Consider the following 20817-nt stretch of genomic DNA (forward strand, 5'->3'; position numbering starts at 1 on the left):
GTGCCAAGTTAAATGAGAAGTTTGTTTTTCCTCATAGTTAGACATTAAGTTGGAGACATTAATATAATAAAATGTCTGTTTTGTGCCACACAACACACCAGCGCATCTAAACATCAGTGCTATTCTCTCTGCATTGTAACCGCATCCCCCCGCCCTTCGTTTGTCACAAGCTCCGCCCATCACCAGACCTCAGACCAACTCTTGGCAGCCTGGGTGCTTGGCAAGATCCCGTCTCTGCCCCCCAACGCCCCCTCTTCTCGCCCCCATCCACCCTTTTCTCCCTCCTAAAGCAATGGGCACCAACAATCTGTGGCATTGTGTGAATGAAGCGGCCGGTTTGTTCTGGCATCTGATGTCCCCGTTTCAAGACGGCCGTTTCGGAAGGTCCCCAAAAAGCGCGGGGAACGAGAGGGGAGAAAAGGTTCCAGTTGCTCAAGCGTTCTGAATGGCTTTTGTCTCGGAAAGATGGCTCAACAGACGTTCTGCTCGCCGAGGACCTCGCGCTGACATCCAGTCACGTCAAGTTGACGGCAATGACGTTTGGTTGCAGATTATTTCCTTGGATTATTTTTATTAACGTGTGATGTGTTCATTGAAGTTTCATGAAGGCCATTAACTATTCTTCTATCTGCTCTTAGGTGCAGAACGCCATGAATGGGCTGTAAGTGTGAAGAGGAAGTTTTAAACCGTGGGGGGCCGACACATGGTTTCCACCCGCCTCTGAATGGGTTTGAATTGTAAATAATCGCATACAGTTTCCATATGAATGCCTTCAGGCATGAAGAGAAGACGTCTTTAAAGTTTAAGAAGGACTGGGCTTTACTCGCCGATACACACCTAACGCTCTATATTATTTTCCATGGTCAGATGTTGTTTTTTAAGACTACATACCAGTCATTTTGAAGTTTATGCCAAAATATAAATGGTCATGTATTCATGCTAATGTCACTTTAAGTAGCTTCTGTACGAAAATTAACATACAGTAAGCATGTTCAGCCATGGTATTTGTGGTTAATTGGTTTTACAAATGGTACTGGTAATCAGATCCCCCCAAAAACATGGTTACTATGCTATGACTATAATAAAACCATGGTCATTATTTTCCTACGGACACTGTTTTGGCACACAGTGAAAGTGTTCCAAGAAGCACCATTGAATACACACTGTAATAAATAAATAAAAAACATGCTAGGACATTTATTTAGAGTGCCATATCATAAAGCATATAGAATATAACTACACGTCAGTCTTTATAATCTCTCACAGCTGTTGCTGTACTTGTGCTGTATTTGAAGTCTTCTGAACACCAGTTCCCATTCACTTTCACAGGACAGAAGGAACATGAGGGGTTTGGAGTGGAAACCCCTGAAGGCGTCTGTATCTGCATTGGGCCGGCCTGTTATTCTAAGATCTCCATCACACACAGTAGTGTTTTTTTCTAGAAGTTATTCAGCAGTAACACGAGAACTCCAGATATGTCCAGAAACACCTGAAACTGAGAGATAATAACTTCATTCATTGTTTCTCCACCCGTGAAACTGAAGAAATATTTAGCCTCTGAGAAGTCATTAAGTATCTGTGTATTTCTCCCTCAACCCCCCCCCCCCCCCCCCTCTCTCTCTCTCTCTCTCTCTCTCTCTCTCTTTCAAGATTCAGCTTTATTGGCATGGTAAAAACCTTCTTTATTTACTACTGAATATGTCAAATATGTATACATTATATATAGATATGTAGGCATACACACAAATGCATGTCTTTATTATATATACTGTATTTCATCAAATATAAAAGAATAACAATATGTGTATATAAATACAAACTTAAAAAGTACACACACGTATATTTATTATTATATATTTTATTATGAAAATATGTTATTCACATTTATTTAATATTTTAAAAAATAAATCTTTTCTCTTTCGTTGTCTCTTAAGTCTTCATTTCTCCCTTTTCTATACCCGACAGGTGACAACCCAAGGCAACCTGTGATCCGATTCTTTCCCCTTCAGCCTTTTTCGGAAAAGGAGGGTTGAGGGGTGACTCTAAAACAAACAGGCTCAGGGATTCCAGCGACATATTTACAAAGCTTTCTCCTTTTTCCGCTGGCCGAGTTGCACGTTGTCTCCTCCTCACGGGCCCTGCAGGGGGAGGCCTCTCCGCTGGGGCGGCTTTCTAAGGAGCCCTTTCTTCTGGGTCACAGTGTCCAGGTGACCACAGGATGTTGTCGTGAGGTTTTCCAGCCTGTGTCTTGCCACAGGGATTTCCTATTTTGGCTGCAGCCTGAGCCGTTAGCGCCGACCGCATCACGGAACTCCAGCGCCTGCGCGTCAATGTGTCAATGAGGAGAGACACAGAACACTTACCGCTGGTTGACTGAATCGCATTGATCGCAGCGTAAAAACGACGGCCCTCAAAGAGAGTTCTGTTAAAAGCCCCAAACTAGCGCTCGGGGGGAAACGCGTGTACTTAAGTGCTTGAAATAATCTCTTGGTTTTGCCTGCCATTTTTGTAGCTATGTTTGCGCAGTAAACCTAACCGCCCGACCCTTCCTTCCATATTAATCAAGCTGGAATGCCGAGGCGAAAGGAATTCTGTTTGGATTGGCCCTGCTCCAGAAATGTCCGTGCCTTCGTCCCCGTGCGTAGATGACATTGTTAAGCCGGGGCTTATTTCTTAACCGCCGGTGTTAATTGCAGTCTACCGCTCTCCGCGACCACGCGTTTCAATCCGAGCGAGTTTATTCCGCAAGACATTCTTTTTCCTCTCCAATTTGAAACCCGGTCGCAAAAACGTGATCGTGGCTACTCACAAAGAGCTCTTTGTCGTGCGAAACCTTGCACCTGTGCTAATTTCGCAGACGATACCTTTGGCACGAAAAGCTGCTTTTTTCTTTCGTCAGGTACACCGGCGCTGGAGAAATCCAAGGCATGTTGCTTATCTCTCCGTTTCATTTTATCAGGGCAGGGGAGAACTCAACACTGAGATATCTACACAAATATCGTGATGGGAAGGGAAGAGGTTAGAAGGTTAGACCAGCTTGTTGTGGTTAGGGATGGGGATCGGTAACCGAAATTCCTCACCTTACTCGCTATTCGTGCCCCCAACGGTGGGTTTGCACCTGCCTCTGGTAACCTGAAACTCCAGCCCTCGGCCCCTTCATAGTTGTGTGACAGAGTTGAGATCAGTTTCCTCTGGTTGGAGGCGTGAATGCTGTTCTGACACGGCTTCGCCTCCGAGTCTGCGAGGCTGACAAGGTGAGCCTGGAGGACACGGGGGGTCACATTTAGCACCTCTGAATGCATGCTAACCGTATTATTATTATTGCACAAGTTTCACCCAAAAATAAAAATTCTGTCTTGGTTTATTCACCCTGATGTGATTCGAAACCTCTACGTCTCAGTGGTTTTGTGCCCATACATTGGCAGTCAGTGGGGGCCAATGTTGTTTGGTTATCAGCGTTTCAGTCTTAAATGATCTTCAGTGACAAGTAAACAGTTGTCAAATACAGAGGTGTGCACTAAACAATCCGTCACTAGCCCGTGGAAGGATATTTCACAGGGGTGTGGAAATAATAAAGTACTTAACACATTCCAACAGGCCAAAACCAATCTTTTACTCGCTTGTCCCTCAAACTTGGAGCCGTGTTACCGCCACAGCGACGGAATTTACAACCAGGAAAACAAAGAAGAACATTCGTTTCAGAGAGGCCCGCGCTTCCACGGATCGGGCGCAACCTCGCTCGCTCTCAGCCGACGTGGAAATCTGCTTGAGATTATGTCTAAAAATAAATCAACAGAGGAATGTTTTCATGTGTGCAGATACTGGGACCAGCCTTCCCCGCAACCATCTTGGCAGGATGAGCTGGACCTCCCTGGTGCCTGAGCACCCAGAGAAACGGCCCCAAATCCACTCGGAAATTGCTGGTTTGATATAATAACATGACAGGAAACCACTGGAAACTTCGCTTTTTGTGTGATGATGGGCTGCCTCCGTTTTATCGTCCAATTAGTCACTGACTGATGACAAAAGTCACATTTCTCTTTAGGGAAAAAATATAAATAAACAATATGTGCCGTAAGTGATGAGATTTGGTTTCTGTTGTTACATAACAACAATGAAACATCTGTTCCTTAAGTGTCCAAACGCCATATATGTGTGTACCTAATGAATAAATGACATTTGGACACGTAAGGCACAGATGTTCTGTTGTTGTAACAAATAAACCAAATATGCAAACACGGGGTGGAGAGATTTCCTATTCATTTGTTCAAAAAAAGATCAGTCTCCTTATATTATGCCAATTCACCACAGTAAACTTTTAATAAAGATCTGTTTGACTTGTTGGGCAATATTACAGTATGCAATAAACTTCAAGATAAAAAGTACACTTCAAAATAAAGGTGCTTCACAGCGATGCCATAGAAGAAAAAAACCATTCAGTCAAAGGTTCTTTAAAGGGATAGTTCACCCAAAAATGAAAGTTCTGTCATCATTTACTTGTCATTTCGAACCTGTATGACTTCCTTTCTTCACATATTTTGAAGAATGTTGTTATTCACATTCACATTCACTTGCATTGATTTTGTGTCTATACAGTAGAAGTGCTGTTCGGTTCCCAACTTTCTTCTTTTGTGTTCTGTTTCGGAAGAGAGAAACTCATAAGGTTTGCAAATGCCAAGAGGGTGAGTACATGATGACAGAATTTTCATCTTTGGGTGAACTATCACTTTAAAGAACCATCTCTTTCTAACCTTTTCATAATCTAAAGAACCTTTTTTCGCCACAAAGAACCTTTGGTCAAACAGAAAGGTTCTTTATGGAACCATTTAGACAAAAGAGGTTCTTCTATGGTATGGCGAAGCACCTTTATTTTGAAGAGTGTACAGAAAGTAACCTGCAATTTCATGTTTCAAACAGAGATGGCGCTATTGAGGCAGAAGATAAAGATTGCAGGTTAAAGTAAGGTTTTCTGCTTCACAAAAGGTTCATTGGGGCGAAAAAGGGTTCTTCAGACTATGAAAAGGTAATGATGAGACGGTTGATAGATCCAACTATGGGATATGGCTTGCAGATCTTATAGATCTAAAGTTTCACTAGATCTCTCCCCGTCAGCAACTTATTGAATCCGGAAATATCAACTCCGTTGTGAGTCAAGACTTTAACCCAACCACCAGGGAGATCCAGAGCTGAAGGGAAGAACAGCAGGCAGGAGACGAAGTGATGTTGTTGAAACTGAAAATGATTTATTGAATAATCTCAGTTGTGCTTTAATGCTCAGTCTAGCGCTGTCAAACTTCGTCTGACTAGAAACAGATTCAATAGGTGTTGTTAACCACGCAAGATTACAGCATCAAAACGTTGTCTCCTGACGTTATTATGAACCTTGAGATGGAGACCATTGGATACTCATATCAGCATAAGAGACAATACAACTCCCAACGAGGTTAAACAATATTGAAAATAAGGACGAAATGTAACAAATAATACGAATAAAAGTGATTAATACAACAAATGAATGAATACATATGATAACTGAATAATGTAATAAACGAGATAAATGAAATAGAATAATAAAGTGAAATAAAACAAGAAACAACTGTATGTTTCTATCCAGATCTATCATGGTTCTTTAAAGAACCTTTGACTGAACGGTTTGATTTTTCTATGGCATCGCTGTGAGGAACCGTATAAGCACCTTTATTTTTAAGAGCGTATCGCACAGAACTGTTCAACACATACTATCAAATGCTATTATCGATCGACTTTGATGTTGCAGACCTCTGATCTAACATATGGTACATTATGGGTTACCGAGTGGAAAAGATAATGTCATTGACTTTACACGCGTGCTGTTTGACTTCTGCGTGGGCTGTGTGTGTTTCCTGATGAGGTTCAGACATTTTACCATCAACTTTAGACATGTTTGTAGCAAAAGTGCAAAAACATTTCCACAGAAGAGAAACTACAAAAACAAGTCTGGTTGAAAATACAGGTAGGCACCTCGCTTTCAACAGTCGGCAAAGACATTCTCCTCACTTCGTTGTTGCATTTTTGGCTTGCTATTTCATGCCAATTTGTTTCTGCTCTCTTCAGCCAAGTGAGGAAATCTGGCTTGCGTTAACCTTTCAGATTTGATTCAAATCTCTCCGTCAGTGTTTACATGCAACTCAGTTTTCCTGCATCTATAGCTTCATCTGTCATTTCAATGACCTTTGTGAATTTCACCTGCTGAAGCATCAGAGAGGTTGAATAGATAATGTAGAGTTAGTGTTATACACAGACATTCACATGCAAATATGTGCACATTTCATTTCCTACTCGTGGTAACCGAGTCTAGAGAAAACACATTCAGTTCCAGGTATTGTAAACATCATAAAGAGCTTGAGGACATAAGCTGTATTTACTTGAGAAAAGGAGATGATTTAAGTGAACTGCGATTGGTCGCAATGCATGTCAATCGAAACAACCCAGTGGGCAGTTATGATGCTGCCTTCTAAGCTTCCTTTGGACGAATCTGAATCCCACGTAGAATTTATTGAGTGTCAAGAAGGCTCACGTGTTGTTTTTAACCCAAGAATACATTTTCATTCGTCAAATGGGATACGAGCAGCCCAATCTCACGTGAATTTGAACGCAACAAAAGTCGCTTTAGAAAAGGGCATCTGTCAAATGCATAAATATATGAAAAGTTTGGTTCCAAAATGAGATAAATCACGTTTTTTATTGCGCATTCCAATTAATATCAGTCAAACTGCAGTTGGTTTGTTTTGATTTAAGCCATGATAACTTAAAAGTACAGCTAACTGACACAATAAAAACACTATAAAAACATGATAACGTCATAAGAAGTTATCTCATTTTGGAACCAAACTCTTCATGTGTAAATTAAACCACCTCACCCAATTGTTGTGTTATGTTTTTTTATTGCTTGACTGTAAACTTAGCAACATGTCAACAACAACCTCCGTGTGTAACAGGACTTGATCAAAAGTTTTCATTTCCTTTCATTTTCTAAGCTTCATTGACCTGAGAATGTTGTTATGGCAGGATATGGATTAAGGGCCTGTTTTTTTGTTCCGTCTATGAACCTGCACGGCTCCACCCTGTATCTCCTCACCTATTCAATGAGGACATGTTTCCTGTCCTCAAACAGGTTCTCTCTTGCAGCGCAGCTGAATGGAGTGACACTGTCTGATCCCGCATCGCTGCATCTGGTTTTGTTCGCATTATGCCCTCCTTATAGAGCGCAGCAGCTGGTTTTTTGTCAGGTTAGATTTGTGGAGAATGAGACGAGTGGAGGTTTAACAGCCTGTTTTTGTTAAATAGCTTTTCATTGATTTGTTTACAATCCACTGGTTTGCGCGAAAGTTGTCTTAGTCGGTTGCTAACCATTCCAAAAAGTATTCTGGTCCCAAAATCCGCCTCAGGCCCTTCCTTCAACAACAGAGATTGTAAATCACTAAAATCAGATTCTTTGAAAGGCAATTTGCACGTCTCCTCAACCCGGCTTACCTGCAAACGTGTGCGGCGAGTTAGGAAGTGTAAGGCTTTGTTGGATATTCCTGTCTTAGCAAGCGTCTCTGTTCACCTTTGGCTGACGGAGGGCTCCGCAGCTGTACGGAGAAACCGCTAATAAAACGCCTCCATTAATCACGCGGCAAGCTTTAGTCCCGCTTTCCCAGATTTATGGAGCTTTAATTGAATCATGGGAAATCTGTTTGAGAAACAAGCATCGCGCAGTAGCTACTTCATGGGAAGGTACTCGGTGTGTGGAAACGTTTGAAGAAAGTCGATCCTGAACTCGCTGAATGTCTGGGTGGCTCCCACGTCCATCCGTCTTTGTGTTTGTTAAGGAAATGTGGCCTGACCCATTTTGCATGTGACAAAGGATATTTTCATGATCGCAGGTCCCAAACGCACATCCAAAAGGGATAAATGACATAAAACCCTTGTTTGGTTTTATTACAGTATCTGTTGAGCATGCACCTTTGCGTAAAAAAGGTTTTAAGACTGCAATAAATTGATTTGTTTGTGTTTTTGTCTTGTTTTCCAGTACAACAATCTAAAACATAAATAACCAGGATACATTTACTTTACAATTATGATACAATTACAAGGACCCTGACCTAAGATATTTGTAAGACATTTTCTACAAAAAATACATACAATATATATATATACAGTATATATATATATAGGAAAGTGACCTAAGATATTTATATATATATAATATATTATATTATTTTAAAAATATATATCTACTGTATATATTTGAGATTTATATATACATTTAGGCATAAAATATAAATAAATTGATATCGTTTTTCATGAAAACAAGGTTGTGGGTCATTTTGGTTCTGAAGGAATTTTTTCACTTTCTTTAGGTATTTATTCTGCACAACCAGACAAAAACACAAAAAGAAAAGATTTTTTTGCAATGAACATTGGCCTCGTTTGCACGTTGGAGTCTTTTCATTGGCGTGTGATCGTTCTGTCCTGTGGGTATGACCCGTTAAGGGCGTGTGACATAACGAAGGAATTATTCAGCAACATTGGTGTCTGTGATAAAGCGGCGCTTTATGAAGCAGTCGGCGCCCTGCTCTCGGGACTAAAGCTATAAACTTAACCACCTTGTTTATACATCAGAGCCCTTTCTTCCTCGTGAAGATAAGGCCGAACATGAAAAGTCGCTGGAAGTGGCATACACGAGCACTTCAACACTTTCAAGTGCCAATAAAAGCTTAGATGTGACACCAGACCAACAACTTTGTTTCTTTAGTGAGTCCAATTACGTCTGACCTTAATGAATGTATTAAAGCAGTCTCTTTAGTCAAAGAGTGTGAGATCAAACAACTTCTGGTGTTTAGAAACAGACGGAGCACTTCTGAGCGACCGGTGGCATGGACTCTTCAAGGGTTTGTTTAGAAGTGTTTATGTAGAAAAGAGAGCAACCGTACAGCCTGAAGCACATGTGAGCCGGTTAATGATTTTCCAAAGCTAGAGAGCTCGTTCTCTCTCTGTTAAATGCTGTTGTGCGTTCTGCTCTTGCGGATGCCATTGTCTGCCACCGGCCGGCTGTGTTGGGCGGGGGGACGGAGGGGTATTTACAGTCAGTCGTTAATTATACAACGTGTCAGTCGGGGGTTTGGGCTCTCTGTGACTTTGGTACTTTGGCCGACCCACTGTAAATGATAACTTCCTCTTTACGCCATTCCATAGGTACTCATTCACTCTCAGAACAACTACAGGGAACTTTTCTTACTCACTTCTTCAAGGATCAACTTTGTTGTGCACGTTTCTTCTAAGAAACAAATGAAGAGTTTGGTTCCAAAAATGAGCTAACTCTGTTTTTAACATTTTTCAAAAATCATGTTTTTTTATTGAGCATTCCAATCAATATCAATCAAACTGCAGTTGGTTTGTTTTGATTGAAGCCACAATACCTCAAACAATACAGCTAACTGACACAATAAAAACATGATTTTTATCTTTTATTTTGGAACCAAACTCTTCAAATAGAGGTATTTGTTAATGGTTTGGTGTGATAGGAGAGCTATAATATTCAAGAAATGGTTCAAGCCAATATCTATATACAGTATGTGATATTTTGAAGAACGTTGATAACCATTATTATCAACGTTCTATGGCAGACAGCTCATTTTCTTCCACGCGGCACTTCAAAACTTCCTGTCACGCTACTGTCAATATTTGTTTTTATTGATCTAAATGAACATAGAAGTGAAACGTCTGAAACTCCAAATGTCTGAGAGATGGAAAGTTTCCATTGGGCGGATAACATTGACGCATGAGTCGTTGTGCTCTGACAGGTGGAATCGTGACACGTCGCAGGTCTGGTTCGCGTCCGTCGTGTTTGTGGTCGAGACCAACGTTTGACATTTGTGAGCGGAGCCATGCGCGCCTTTCGCCTTTCCTGTTGTGTTGCTCTTGTGCCGTGATTACACTGCGGTTGACAACCTCATACATCCAGTAGACGGGTGGGCCACATGCCCAGATCACTGTTTACATGATGGAGAGGTCTTGGCTATGAGCTTTCCTATCATTTCAATGACCTTCTCCTTATTCTCATCGCCGGACCACGTGCAGAACTACATTTCCACATTTTCTGAAGAAAGCTCGTGGCAAGATGTTCATCACAATAGTTTCTTCTAAAATTGCACGGGAGAAATAAAAACAAACGAGTCAATCGGAGGTGCAAAGTGAATGTGGATTGAACAATCGGGATTGGAGTAAATTTGATGCGAAAGTCATATTGAGATCTTCATAATATTGACTTTTGATTGCAGACGTGACAAATCTGAGCTCAGTTTATACATTTTTTTCTCAGGAGAAACATCTGAGGAGACTTAAGTCAAAGTTTCCATTTAATGTCATGGATGTGGAGAATGTCTCATGGCTGTAACACAGAAGCATCTCACTGACGTCCATCATCAGAAACAGATCTACAGACAGGAATTCCTCAGCTCTGTCGGCCGTCGTGATCTCCAACATGCTGGTCTCTTGTCCTCTCTAATGAGTCGTGCACCGCCACACGGCCTTTTGCAGGTCTCCTTCGTGTCCTTTAGCTCAATTAACCCCGAGGCAAAACCGCTGCCCTTCTTTTCCCTCTCCTCGCCCCCCCCCTTCCTTTCCCTCCGGGCTGGCTGATTTATTTCGGAAGTTCTTCCTGGCCCTAATGCGCAGTGACGCCTATTACATAAGTTAAAGACGCTTCTTTCCTTTCTTGTGTCTCTGGCCCCGCGCTCACCTTCTTCCCGAGTCGGTTCTTCTCTTTTAAAAGGAGATCTGTGATAGGCCTGGGATTCACAACGGCTCTGTTGTCCCTGCATGCTCATTTGCGCTCGCTTTGTGCGCTGGCTTTTTTGCATGCAGAAATATGAATGCATGTAAGCGCGTGTGTTTTTCTGAACGTTCTGCGGAGAAAGGCAGATTAAAGCAATCTGAAGTGCACAATGCAAGCGCATAATCATCTCTTCGGGTTCTTAATTTTTCCTGAAGACTCCAGTGTTTTGCATTGCATTTGAAGCAGTGGCATGTGTTTTTGAGGGACGCTGGTGATGTTTTGTTTGTCATAGATGCGTGTGATGTGATGTGAGGTCTGTTTTATTGTCTGTGGACAGATCGTGAGGTTAGTTTCCACAGGAAATGGCAGACAAGCTGATGTTTCTCAGAAACACACACAGAGCGAGGTGCTTTCACACTTCAGACTGACAACGGTGGCCATATCCTGTGTGTACCTGCACGCCGATCTTCATATCAAACTCATTTTTTCACACAGCTTAAAAGCTTTCATAGAAAACATATCTGTTACATTTATGGAGGAATACAGTATATGCTTGGTGCTTACATAAAACACAGAACAGTCTCCACAAATCAATGTTGTGTCCTGGCGGTACCCATGGCACCACTGTGGTTGCCAGGGAGTTGCTGCGCGGTTGCTAAGGTGTTTCAAGCTGTTTTGGCCACGCGTCATGCCAGCCTGATTTCACAGGAGTTGGTTACTATTTTACAACTTACTCGTTTTTCTATGTGGCCAATTTGTATGAATTTGTACAATGCAAATAGTACGAAAACGTATGATTGTTAAAGAAAAAATGAATAATGACGCCCACCCCTGAACCTGACCATCACTGGCATGAAAGCAGATGGTACTAAAAGGACAGATGAGATCCTACAAATTCGTGTGTCTGATCAGAGTCAAAAGAGCCCACAATCTCTATCATCTCTTCATATTCATCTATGGGTTTATTTCCACCCTTTCATCAATCGCTAGACTTATGTACACAAATATTGAAATAGAAAAAAGAAACAAATGCAAACACAGGAATGAGGCACACAAATGGTTGTTTTTGCACACAGATTTTGAAACGACAGGGTTTAAATACATATCTCATATTGGAATACACTATCATTGTGTCCGAAATAAAAGCAAGCAATGATTGCATTACTGTCTTTTGTGTTGAGTTGGTTTTCGTGTAAGTTTTGCTGCGTGTTGTTGAGAGGAGAAAGGGGTGGGAAGGTGTATAAGAGGGGTGGAAGAGAATAGACCGTGCAATTATGGAATTTCATCCCTCTTTCTGACGGAAACTTAATCTTCCCCTGCCTTTAGTAAAGCCGAAGGCTCATTCAGGCAGGAATGTCAGGACGAGCTTAAGCATCTACTTTGAGTTCGCAGAGAGCGAGAGAGAGAGAGAGAGAGAGAGAGAGAATGCAGAATTTTACGGTATAAGTTTACAAAGGGGTTGGAGGAAATCCTAACGCACGTAAGATTGCAGCGCACATACTTCTGTGCACAATCCCTTATGATTTTACCACAATGTCTCATTTTGGATTTGGTTTAACAAGGCCTGAAGAAGCATGCTCCAAACACAGCAACACAAGCTCCATTCCACCCTAACTCATAATGAGACACATGTGTGGCTTTCTTCGGGTCACGTGGTGGACCAACAGTTTGCAAACAATGCTGGTGAGGGAGTGTGTTGAAGTGGACATGTTTACAGCTAGCTTCCTGAGCTCACTTAAGCACGTTCATCAGAACCGCGCGAGGGCTTCTAGCCATGCAAGAGCCATTCTGCAAATCACTGCGCTTCAAACGCCTCCATGTGTCTGAGCATTATTCATTATGCAACGCAGGCACACGTTTGGTCTATGGTAAGTTTTCCTTTTCAGGTCAACTACATAGGAAAGACAAATCTGAAAATCAGAAATGTGAGAAATGTGTGTCATGAGAGTTTGAGAAGAGATGTCAACAGTGTGTCAAACTGAGCTCAGATTTCTCTCGTCTGCAATCAAAAGTCAATATTACTGAAGATCTCAAGATCATCTCAAACATTTCTCAACAAATCCAGATTCATTTCATAACCATCTTCATGTGTTTCGACAATTACATTCTCATTTTATTTCTTCTAAGCAAATTAACGAAGTTGATATCAATGAAACACAAATGAGAATCTCCTGAACGTCTGAGCACTATTTTCTTCTAGGTGGGAATGTTTATAGAATCTCTTGTTTTGTACGTTTGTATTTGCATATCTGCTTTTATATTAACACGTGTTTGTTTTGCACATAATGTGTTTTATACGTTCAAGTGTACTTTCTGCATTAGTTTAACCTGTAATCGACTTCTATTGTTTACCTCCTTTGTAAGTGGCTCTGGATAAAAGCGTCTGCCAAATGACTAAATGTAAATGTAATCTTTAAAACTGTTGAAATCATTTGCTGGCAGTCGTTGTTTTGCATTCCGAGTTTTACGATGCACAGACTGCCAGAGGAACAGATAAAAACCCAAGGATGGAACGCAGACCATCGCTTCTCTCTCTCTCGTTCCCTGCCCCCATCGAGCACCTCATCCTGCTCTCTCTCTCTCTCTCTCTCTCTGCACATTGCTGTTTGATTGCTTAAGCCCGGTGGGCAGACAATGGGCGTATAAAGAATGGGCCGCTTCCTTCCTTCCTGTTGAGTATTCTGCCCTGATGAGCACGCTGAATAGATCTGGGCTTCAGAACAGCGCATGAGCGACGGGGCCCGGCTAAAACCAACAAAGAGACGCTCTGGGGGCTTTTCCAATTGCTCTGCTGCCCCCCTCCTCTCTCTCTCTCTCTCTCTCTCGTTCTTTCTCTGCACAAATGCACTCGCTCTTTTTTCAGGGTCTCTTGCACTTAGTTAATGGGGGTGTCTCTGGATCCGAGGGTTTGTTTATGAAAGAGTTCATCTGGAATTCTTTGTTTGAATTCAGATGCTTAAAGTTTCAGCAACAGATAGTGTTGTTGAGTGAAGGATGCACAGTCAAAACTTGAACATTTTGATTTCATTTTATTCTATTCTATTTTATTTGGACCTTTTATAACATTTCATATTGCAAAGTGTTTCTTCTGCATTTAAAGCTTTGCATTATATTTTATGTTAAAGAAATAAAAGCAATTCTTAAACTTGGTCTTTTTCTAGGTTCTTAAAGCAAGATAAATACCAAAGAAGCCTAATTATTATGTTAAAACAAACTTTTCTTAGTTTTTGCAGCTTGACTTGTTGTGGCAAACAACACCTAAATCACGGAATTGAATTTTGTGGAATGCTTTATATTTAGCAAGGTTGAAGTTAAAGTTTCCTCCAAGTGCATAAATGCAGTTCATAAATAGAAAAGATATTGAATGATGTGCATGTATTCTTGTGGCGGATGTTTTTCAATCGTTCTTACTTACTTACACTGCTACTTTCTCATAACAGTCTCATCTGTTTCCGTTTTCATTCCTCCTCAGCAATTTTAGAATCTGAGACAAAGTTGATATTTGAAACAACTAAGAACTTCATCAAATCTCATGAGCTATGAAAGTGCAACCTTGTTACAACACATTTTTTTATTTTTATTTGTAGCAAGCAACACCAAAATCACGGGGTTGAATTTCATGTTTTTGTTACTATATACTGTATATTTAACAAACTTAAATCAAGTTCAAGTGCAAAAATGCGATTAAAATGATTGAATGATATGCGTGGTGTCTTGTTCCAGATGTTTACTCCATTGCCATTGAGTTCTTATATTTGGGCCGTAGAAAGCAGCTCTGCACATGACTTCACACCTCTCTTCACTTGTGTAGCTCAACCTCACTGACGTTGTTAAATGTAGATTCTGTGCCGAAAGAATCGATAGCCATTCACAGCGCAAAAAAACCTCAACAGACGTGTATACAACACCTCAAATTAGGCAACTTCCTCTCGGCCGTAACCAGACATTCCGGCTTAGGCGAGCAGTTAATACCGCTGTTAATTTTTGGGACAATGTGAGTTCCGTCCCGTCTGTTGTCTGTTTATTGAGGTCAGCCCTCCCCGGCCCGTATCTGACCCAATTCTCTGTTCAATGGAGAAATCTATATTTCTCCATTTCCCCTGAACTTGGCATGCGATCGCACTTCTTTCAAAAGGGTGTCATTTTTCCCATTTATCCTGCTTTTGTGCTGCCTGCGCCCTTAACAACACATTTAGCGGCTGCTAAACGCTCGCACGCAAAGTAGGAAACATGCGCGTGCGTGCTGTCACACACACACAAACTCAAAGGCTGCCCTGTGAGAATACCAAGCAGGTAGTTGAAGAGGCTTAAGAGCCGGAGAAATAACTTGGGGCCATTGAAAAGACGGTGAATACAGAAGGTTTCGAATGTGGGGGTAAACTGTTGGCCCATTGTCATTTAAAGTAATGTCTTTAACCCTTTACGGAGCTTTCTTGAGCAAACCAACCCCCCCCTCCCGATGCCCCCATTCACAACTTAAAACAATGGCTGGGAGACAGGATGGAGAAACCATGCTCTCGAGCGATCAGAACGGTTTTGTTTTTCCACCTTTAGCCGCGTAAATGGGGAAGGGGGCGCATCTCTGCGGAGGGGGGGACGCTGGCTGCCTGTCACTCAAACACTCTGAAAAATAACAAACATGCGCCAACACGCCGAAGCAAGAGTGCAGATGCCAGTAGTACGGATCATGTCACAGCGAAAAAGACATACGGCATGTTTTGCTCAGCTTATAAGTGCCAACGACAAAAATTGTAAAACATGACACTTTAAATAATAGAATAAGAGAAAAGTTGATTCTCATATCTTTTCTGTGCTCACACATCATGTCCAAGAAAACTGTTAATGTTTTTTGCAGCCAATTTATCTGTGGCATAAATATTGTTGATTATAATTGGTATTTAATACGATTTGATAATAGTATATATTAAAAATGAATACATTTTTTTAGTAAAGGCATTCATTTTAAACAACTTTGTAAATTTGGTCTTCGCGTGAAAGACTTCTTAGTAAATTCTGTGTGGTTTAGAATGATTTACCATATTCAGATCACGATGACGGCATTAATGTTTCGTCAGTCCAGTTTCCCTTTTTGATTCAAGGTCGAAGTTCACGCTGGGATGCAACCGCACGCAACATAAATCGTCAAGGAAACCCAAACTTCCTCAAAAGCATCCTGCACGCGTACGGCACATCTACTCTTTATATTCCCTCAGGGCAGTTTCCATAACACACGCGAGCGCGCATCGGCGAACGACGGCTTGCCAACAGAAACAATCTCTGATCCTCCTGATGTCAACTGGTGGTTTGCATACTTCAATGATTAAACCAGTGCCAGATGTTTCCCATGGAAGTAAAGGCAGCCAGTATCCGCTGCTGGCAGGGGAGGCTGGAAGTTACCCCTGAGGGTCTGGCTCAAGATCAGGGGGTCTTTGTAAGGGGCTGATGTTGATCTGAGATCAGTTTGTTTGGGTGGTTTTATCAGACAAACGGCACGTAACTATTCCCAGCATTTCTGTTAACCGAAGGTAATCGGAACTGTCGATATAAATGGCCGTGCTTTTTTTGTACCGAAGGTCTCCGTTCTCACAATGCAACCCTTACGCAACTGCAGACGACTTCCTGTTTACTAAAACACACAAAGTGCAATTGGACTTTTCATGACAAGATACTCAAGTGTGATGTACGGTCACAAAATTCAGTGCAGTCACCTACTTTGTGGACGTGTCAACGAACGTTTGTTATCGCTTTCAACGCTTTTCATTTCAGATGACCTCGAAACCATAGCGCGGACATCGTGGAGCTCATAAACGCCAAGTGATACGTGACACTGACAGGAGATCCGTGGGTAAACAAAGGCGATTGAACAAACACTGGAGCTTCTGAAATGCCTCTTTGTGTTCGAGTGATAGAAACAAGGTCAACAGCAGGCCACAAAGAAGACAGAAAATGCATTGTTTAATTTCAAAACGTTAATATATTTACTATTTTATAGTGAACATATGCATCAGATCGGACACCCCGCCATCCATTTTTGCAGCAACAACAGAGGGAGGGTTTTTCATTTCTTGCTCAAGTTGGGGCGATGCCTATAAAGATGCCTCTCCAAATAAATATTACTTTATAAAATAATAAAACTTCAAATAAATAATTTTACACTAAACAATGTGTTGAAATTAGAAAATAAAGTTTTCTTAGGGTCACTGTACAATTTACAAGTGTCGGGATAATTCATGTCCGATTTCTCTTCTGTAAGGAGACATATTAAAAGTACGTTCCAAGTGGTCGTACAAAGTTTTATATATGCGTCATATATATGGATCTGTCAAGGTGCCTGGGGTTCGGCACGATGCTTTTCACAGTTGAAATATTATATGTACAAAAATAAAATCTCTCTGAAGAGCTCATTTGCTAATTTACATACTTTTTGCAGATACTATTGACAAACAGTTAGTCAGGGGAGTCTGTCACCTTTATATCAGTCATATTACTGAATGTCAATAGGGCTAACGTTCTGGACTTCAGCTTAAAAACAAAACAGAGGAACACGTTCCCCCTCGGAAAGAGAGCGAGGGGATAAAAGAAAAGCAAAGAAAGCAAAGCAAAGCACTTCAAAGCAGTCCTTGCCAAGCCAATGTCACCTCGTGGTCTACAGTGCCGTAACTACAACAAGTTGCGGATGCTTCCTCCGCTCCGGGTGCGGGTCGTTCCAGACAGTCCCAGATAACGTTCTCTTCCCATTGCTACTCCAGGAGCCCAGTCTACTTTGTGTCAACTTCTTTGTTATGGCAGCGGCACCCCGGCCGATTGGTGCAGTCGTAGCACGCCTGGCACAGCGCCACGCAGCCCTTAGCCGGGAGGTAGCAGAGCAGGCACGGCAGGAAAAGAGCCAACACGCTTATGGCCGACCAGCGCATGCAGCAGTGCGACTGGCTGCATGAGAAGGGCTTGTCGGCGCACACATCCTCGTCGTCGCTGGAACAGTGGTAGAACAGGCCTTTGACGCAGCACAGGCAAGTGACGTAGTCCGTCGCCGACGTGGCCGAGCAAAGGCACCTGTGGCCGCACATCCAACACGACGGCAGGGTCCGAGGGCAGGTGCACCCTTCGCACTTGCAGCGGCCGCAGTTCTCGCAGCGGTTCAAGTGCTTGCCCTTGCCGGCCCTGGCACCGACCACCGCCGCCGCCAAGGGCTTGAGTTCGTCCTGTTTCAGCTCCGAGCGCTTGGGCTGCGCCCTCACGATCCGATCGCCCCCAGCGGTTCCCAGAAGTCTCTGCTCCGACGACGTGCTGCCCGTGCTGGTCCGGGTGGTGCTGCGCGACCCGTCGCTGGTGCCGCTGATGGATCTGCTCACGCCGCCTCTCGGGGGCTGCTGAGGAGTCCGTTGGCCGCCCCGTTGGGTCCTCGGGGACTCCGTGTGCTCGGAGGGCTCACTGGAGGTCGGGCTGGAAGGTTGCGAGTCCGTTTTCTGCTGGGAGGCGGGCGGTCGTGGCACCACCGTCGGGCCCTCCGTGTACTCATTGCTGCCGCGGATGCTCCTGATTTGGTCCAGGGAGAGCACCTGACCCTCCCAGGGCTCCGAGTACCCGGCCTGGGGCCTGCCGGTGTCACGCTGAGGTCGCAGCAAGCCAGAAGAGCCGCTGCCACCATTTTGAGCTCTCGTCTCCATCTTTACTCTGAAGTGGGAACCCTCTGGCTGGCATTGAACACATCTGAAGTCCTGTGGGCAAGGCAGACAGTTAAACGAGAGCATATAAGGAAGTTGAATCCCATAATCTAACCATATGTAAATGATAGGAGCTAGGCAAAAAAGGAAATGCAGATGGCTGGCTCCTTCATGCAAATCTCCCAACTACTCCCCAACTCATCAATGGGCCTGGCCTTGGCCGCCCGGGGACATCAAGTTCACAAAGAACGTCACTTTGGCCCTACATCGTTCTAAATAATGATCTCTTTTTTTAACGTAATACCTAACCTGCTTGTAGATGTTTATTATTCTGCACTAAAAAGTATGCATGACTAAAATACAAGCATCTTTCTTCACTTGCCTCAACAAGTGAGACTACTAAAGCTGCTCTAAAAGCATTTACACGGTTAAAGCTCTGTACAAATACATTTAATCTATTCTCTTTAAATGTTAATATAATACATTTTCAAAGTATTAAAAGTATAGGTTTTATTAAACATCATTAACAGAGACTTGACAACAACATTCTCACTGTTTAATTAAGAAAGTACTATTAAAAGCATACGCAAACTTTTTTTGCATTGTTGATCACCAATTTTAAGTTTGAAGAAACTACCTAAACGCATCATGATAAAGCTATAAATCGATTTTATTAACATGTGATTTTGTAGCTGGAAGTAGCCTAGAAAGCTTTTCCTAATCTAAAGTGCGCAAGTAAAAATGACGTAGGCCTTCGACGTGGGTAATAAAAGGGACTTCAGTTAAATATAACCTTTACGTTTTGCTTAATATCTTCTAAAATCATTAAACGCGAGTTAAAAAAATTTAACTGAGCAAATTCATAATTTCACGCACCCGTGACGCGCACAAATGCATTATGACGCTGACATGGGGCGGAGCTCTGGCATAAATACACACATATAGAAAAATAAAAAATCCACATGTGTCGAATCTACGAGGGGGAGGGGGGGGGGTCATGCAAGCATACATCTCAGCCGGGACCCTCGGCACCAGTCGAGTTCAATCTAAATAACACAAGCCCCAAATTACCATATCAATACACAATCTCACTTTCCAAAGAGAGGCCCCATCAACAAACTGTCTGTTAAACATCTGTTTATCTCCTCGCTGCTATTTAAACTCCTGATCGGGTTTATCTGCATGCATAATAACTTCCTAACAATGCAGAACTTACTTTAAGATTGCATGCAGAACCGTCATTCTATATTCGCAGCACCAAACATTTTGAATAGTTTTCATAAAAATGTTGAAAATAGTTGAAATAATAAATGCCGCGTTGTAAATGACACGTTTCACGTCTATTCGCAACTTTAAACGGGACTCAAAGTTGGTGCGCAGGGAACAGATCCGTATGGCAACTATTTGCACAGCTGCGAGTATGGCGCGGCGCACGAGCGCTGAAAAAACTCGCGAAGACTCGAAGAACTCATTATTAGAAAAACCAGACACGCAATAAAATACGATAAAAACTATGCATTGCAAAAAAAGTCATATTACAGGTCCCTTACCGTGATCTCACCACCTCAACCCCCTATTTGTGTCCTGAAGAGTATATCCTCCTAGTGGGAATTTCTCTTTGGTAAGTCCTCAGTTCGTGCGAGATTCATTCACAAAAATTCCGATAATCGCAGCCGCACGCGCGTCCTTTTTCGCGAAACGTCCGAAATTAATTCCAAGCGGAGCGCGCGTGAAGCACCAGGTTTAATTTATGCCGATATACTGACCAGTAGAAAAGTTCCCAAATCCAGAAAAAATCAGTCGAGTTATAAAAGAAATAATACAAATATGTGTATAGGTGCTGAAAAGAAGAGTTGGTCAAAAAGAAGCGTTGCGCTGCGCGAGTTGAAGGTTTGGCTGCATGGCACACTGTGGCGCTTTCAAGTTTTTCAGCTCGTGTTTTTTCTTCTTTCCGGAGAGGAGGTCGGGTTTATGCTGTAAATGGCGTCATGTGGAAGTGAAGGGGGTGAACAGAGTAGCTGTTGTCCCAGAGGATATATCGTATCCGGTCCCAGCTCATTGGCTCTACAGCACCCAACATTCACTCCCTGTGTGTGTGTGTGTGTGTGTGTGTGTGTGTGTGTGTGTGTGTGTGCGTGTGTGCGTGTGTCAGAACACTAGCATTGAGAAGTCAGAGTCACTTGGCCGAGTCGAGTTCAAAGATTCGAGTTAAAATGCGCCACTGCGCTTCATTCGAGATTCAAGATCTTCATTCGTCACATATGCAATTATGTAAACATACAACTATCAGATAGGCCTAATTGTTAGTAAACTAAACACTTTACAATTAAACAAAGTTATGATGTATAATAC

At 42.4% G+C, this 20817-nt stretch overlaps 1 protein-coding gene across 1 annotated transcript; it reads right to left on the reverse strand.

Annotated features, from left to right (window-relative positions):
• Positions 1 to 14366: 14366 nt before the first annotated feature.
• Positions 14367 to 20485, reverse strand: spry2 (sprouty RTK signaling antagonist 2). The gene is made up of 2 exons (XM_057332426.1): positions 20016 to 20485; positions 14367 to 18519 (listed from the first exon to the last, which is right to left on the reverse strand). The coding sequence occupies exon 2, from the start codon at positions 18466 to 18468 to the stop codon at positions 17560 to 17562; it is 909 nt and encodes a 302-aa protein (XP_057188409.1). The 5' UTR covers positions 18469 to 18519; positions 20016 to 20485; the 3' UTR covers positions 14367 to 17559.
• Between the last annotated feature and the right edge of the window lie 332 nt (positions 20486 to 20817).

Source organism: Triplophysa rosa, linkage group LG4, assembly GCF_024868665.1.
Source record: "Triplophysa rosa linkage group LG4, Trosa_1v2, whole genome shotgun sequence".
NCBI lineage: Eukaryota > Metazoa > Chordata > Actinopteri > Cypriniformes > Nemacheilidae > Triplophysa > Triplophysa rosa.

What these genes read in the sequence shown, in the direction of transcription:
- spry2 (XM_057332426.1), bottom strand. Translation starts at nt 18,468, where the DNA reads ATGGAGACGAGAGCTCAAAATGGTGGCAGCGGCTCTTCTGGCTTGCTG.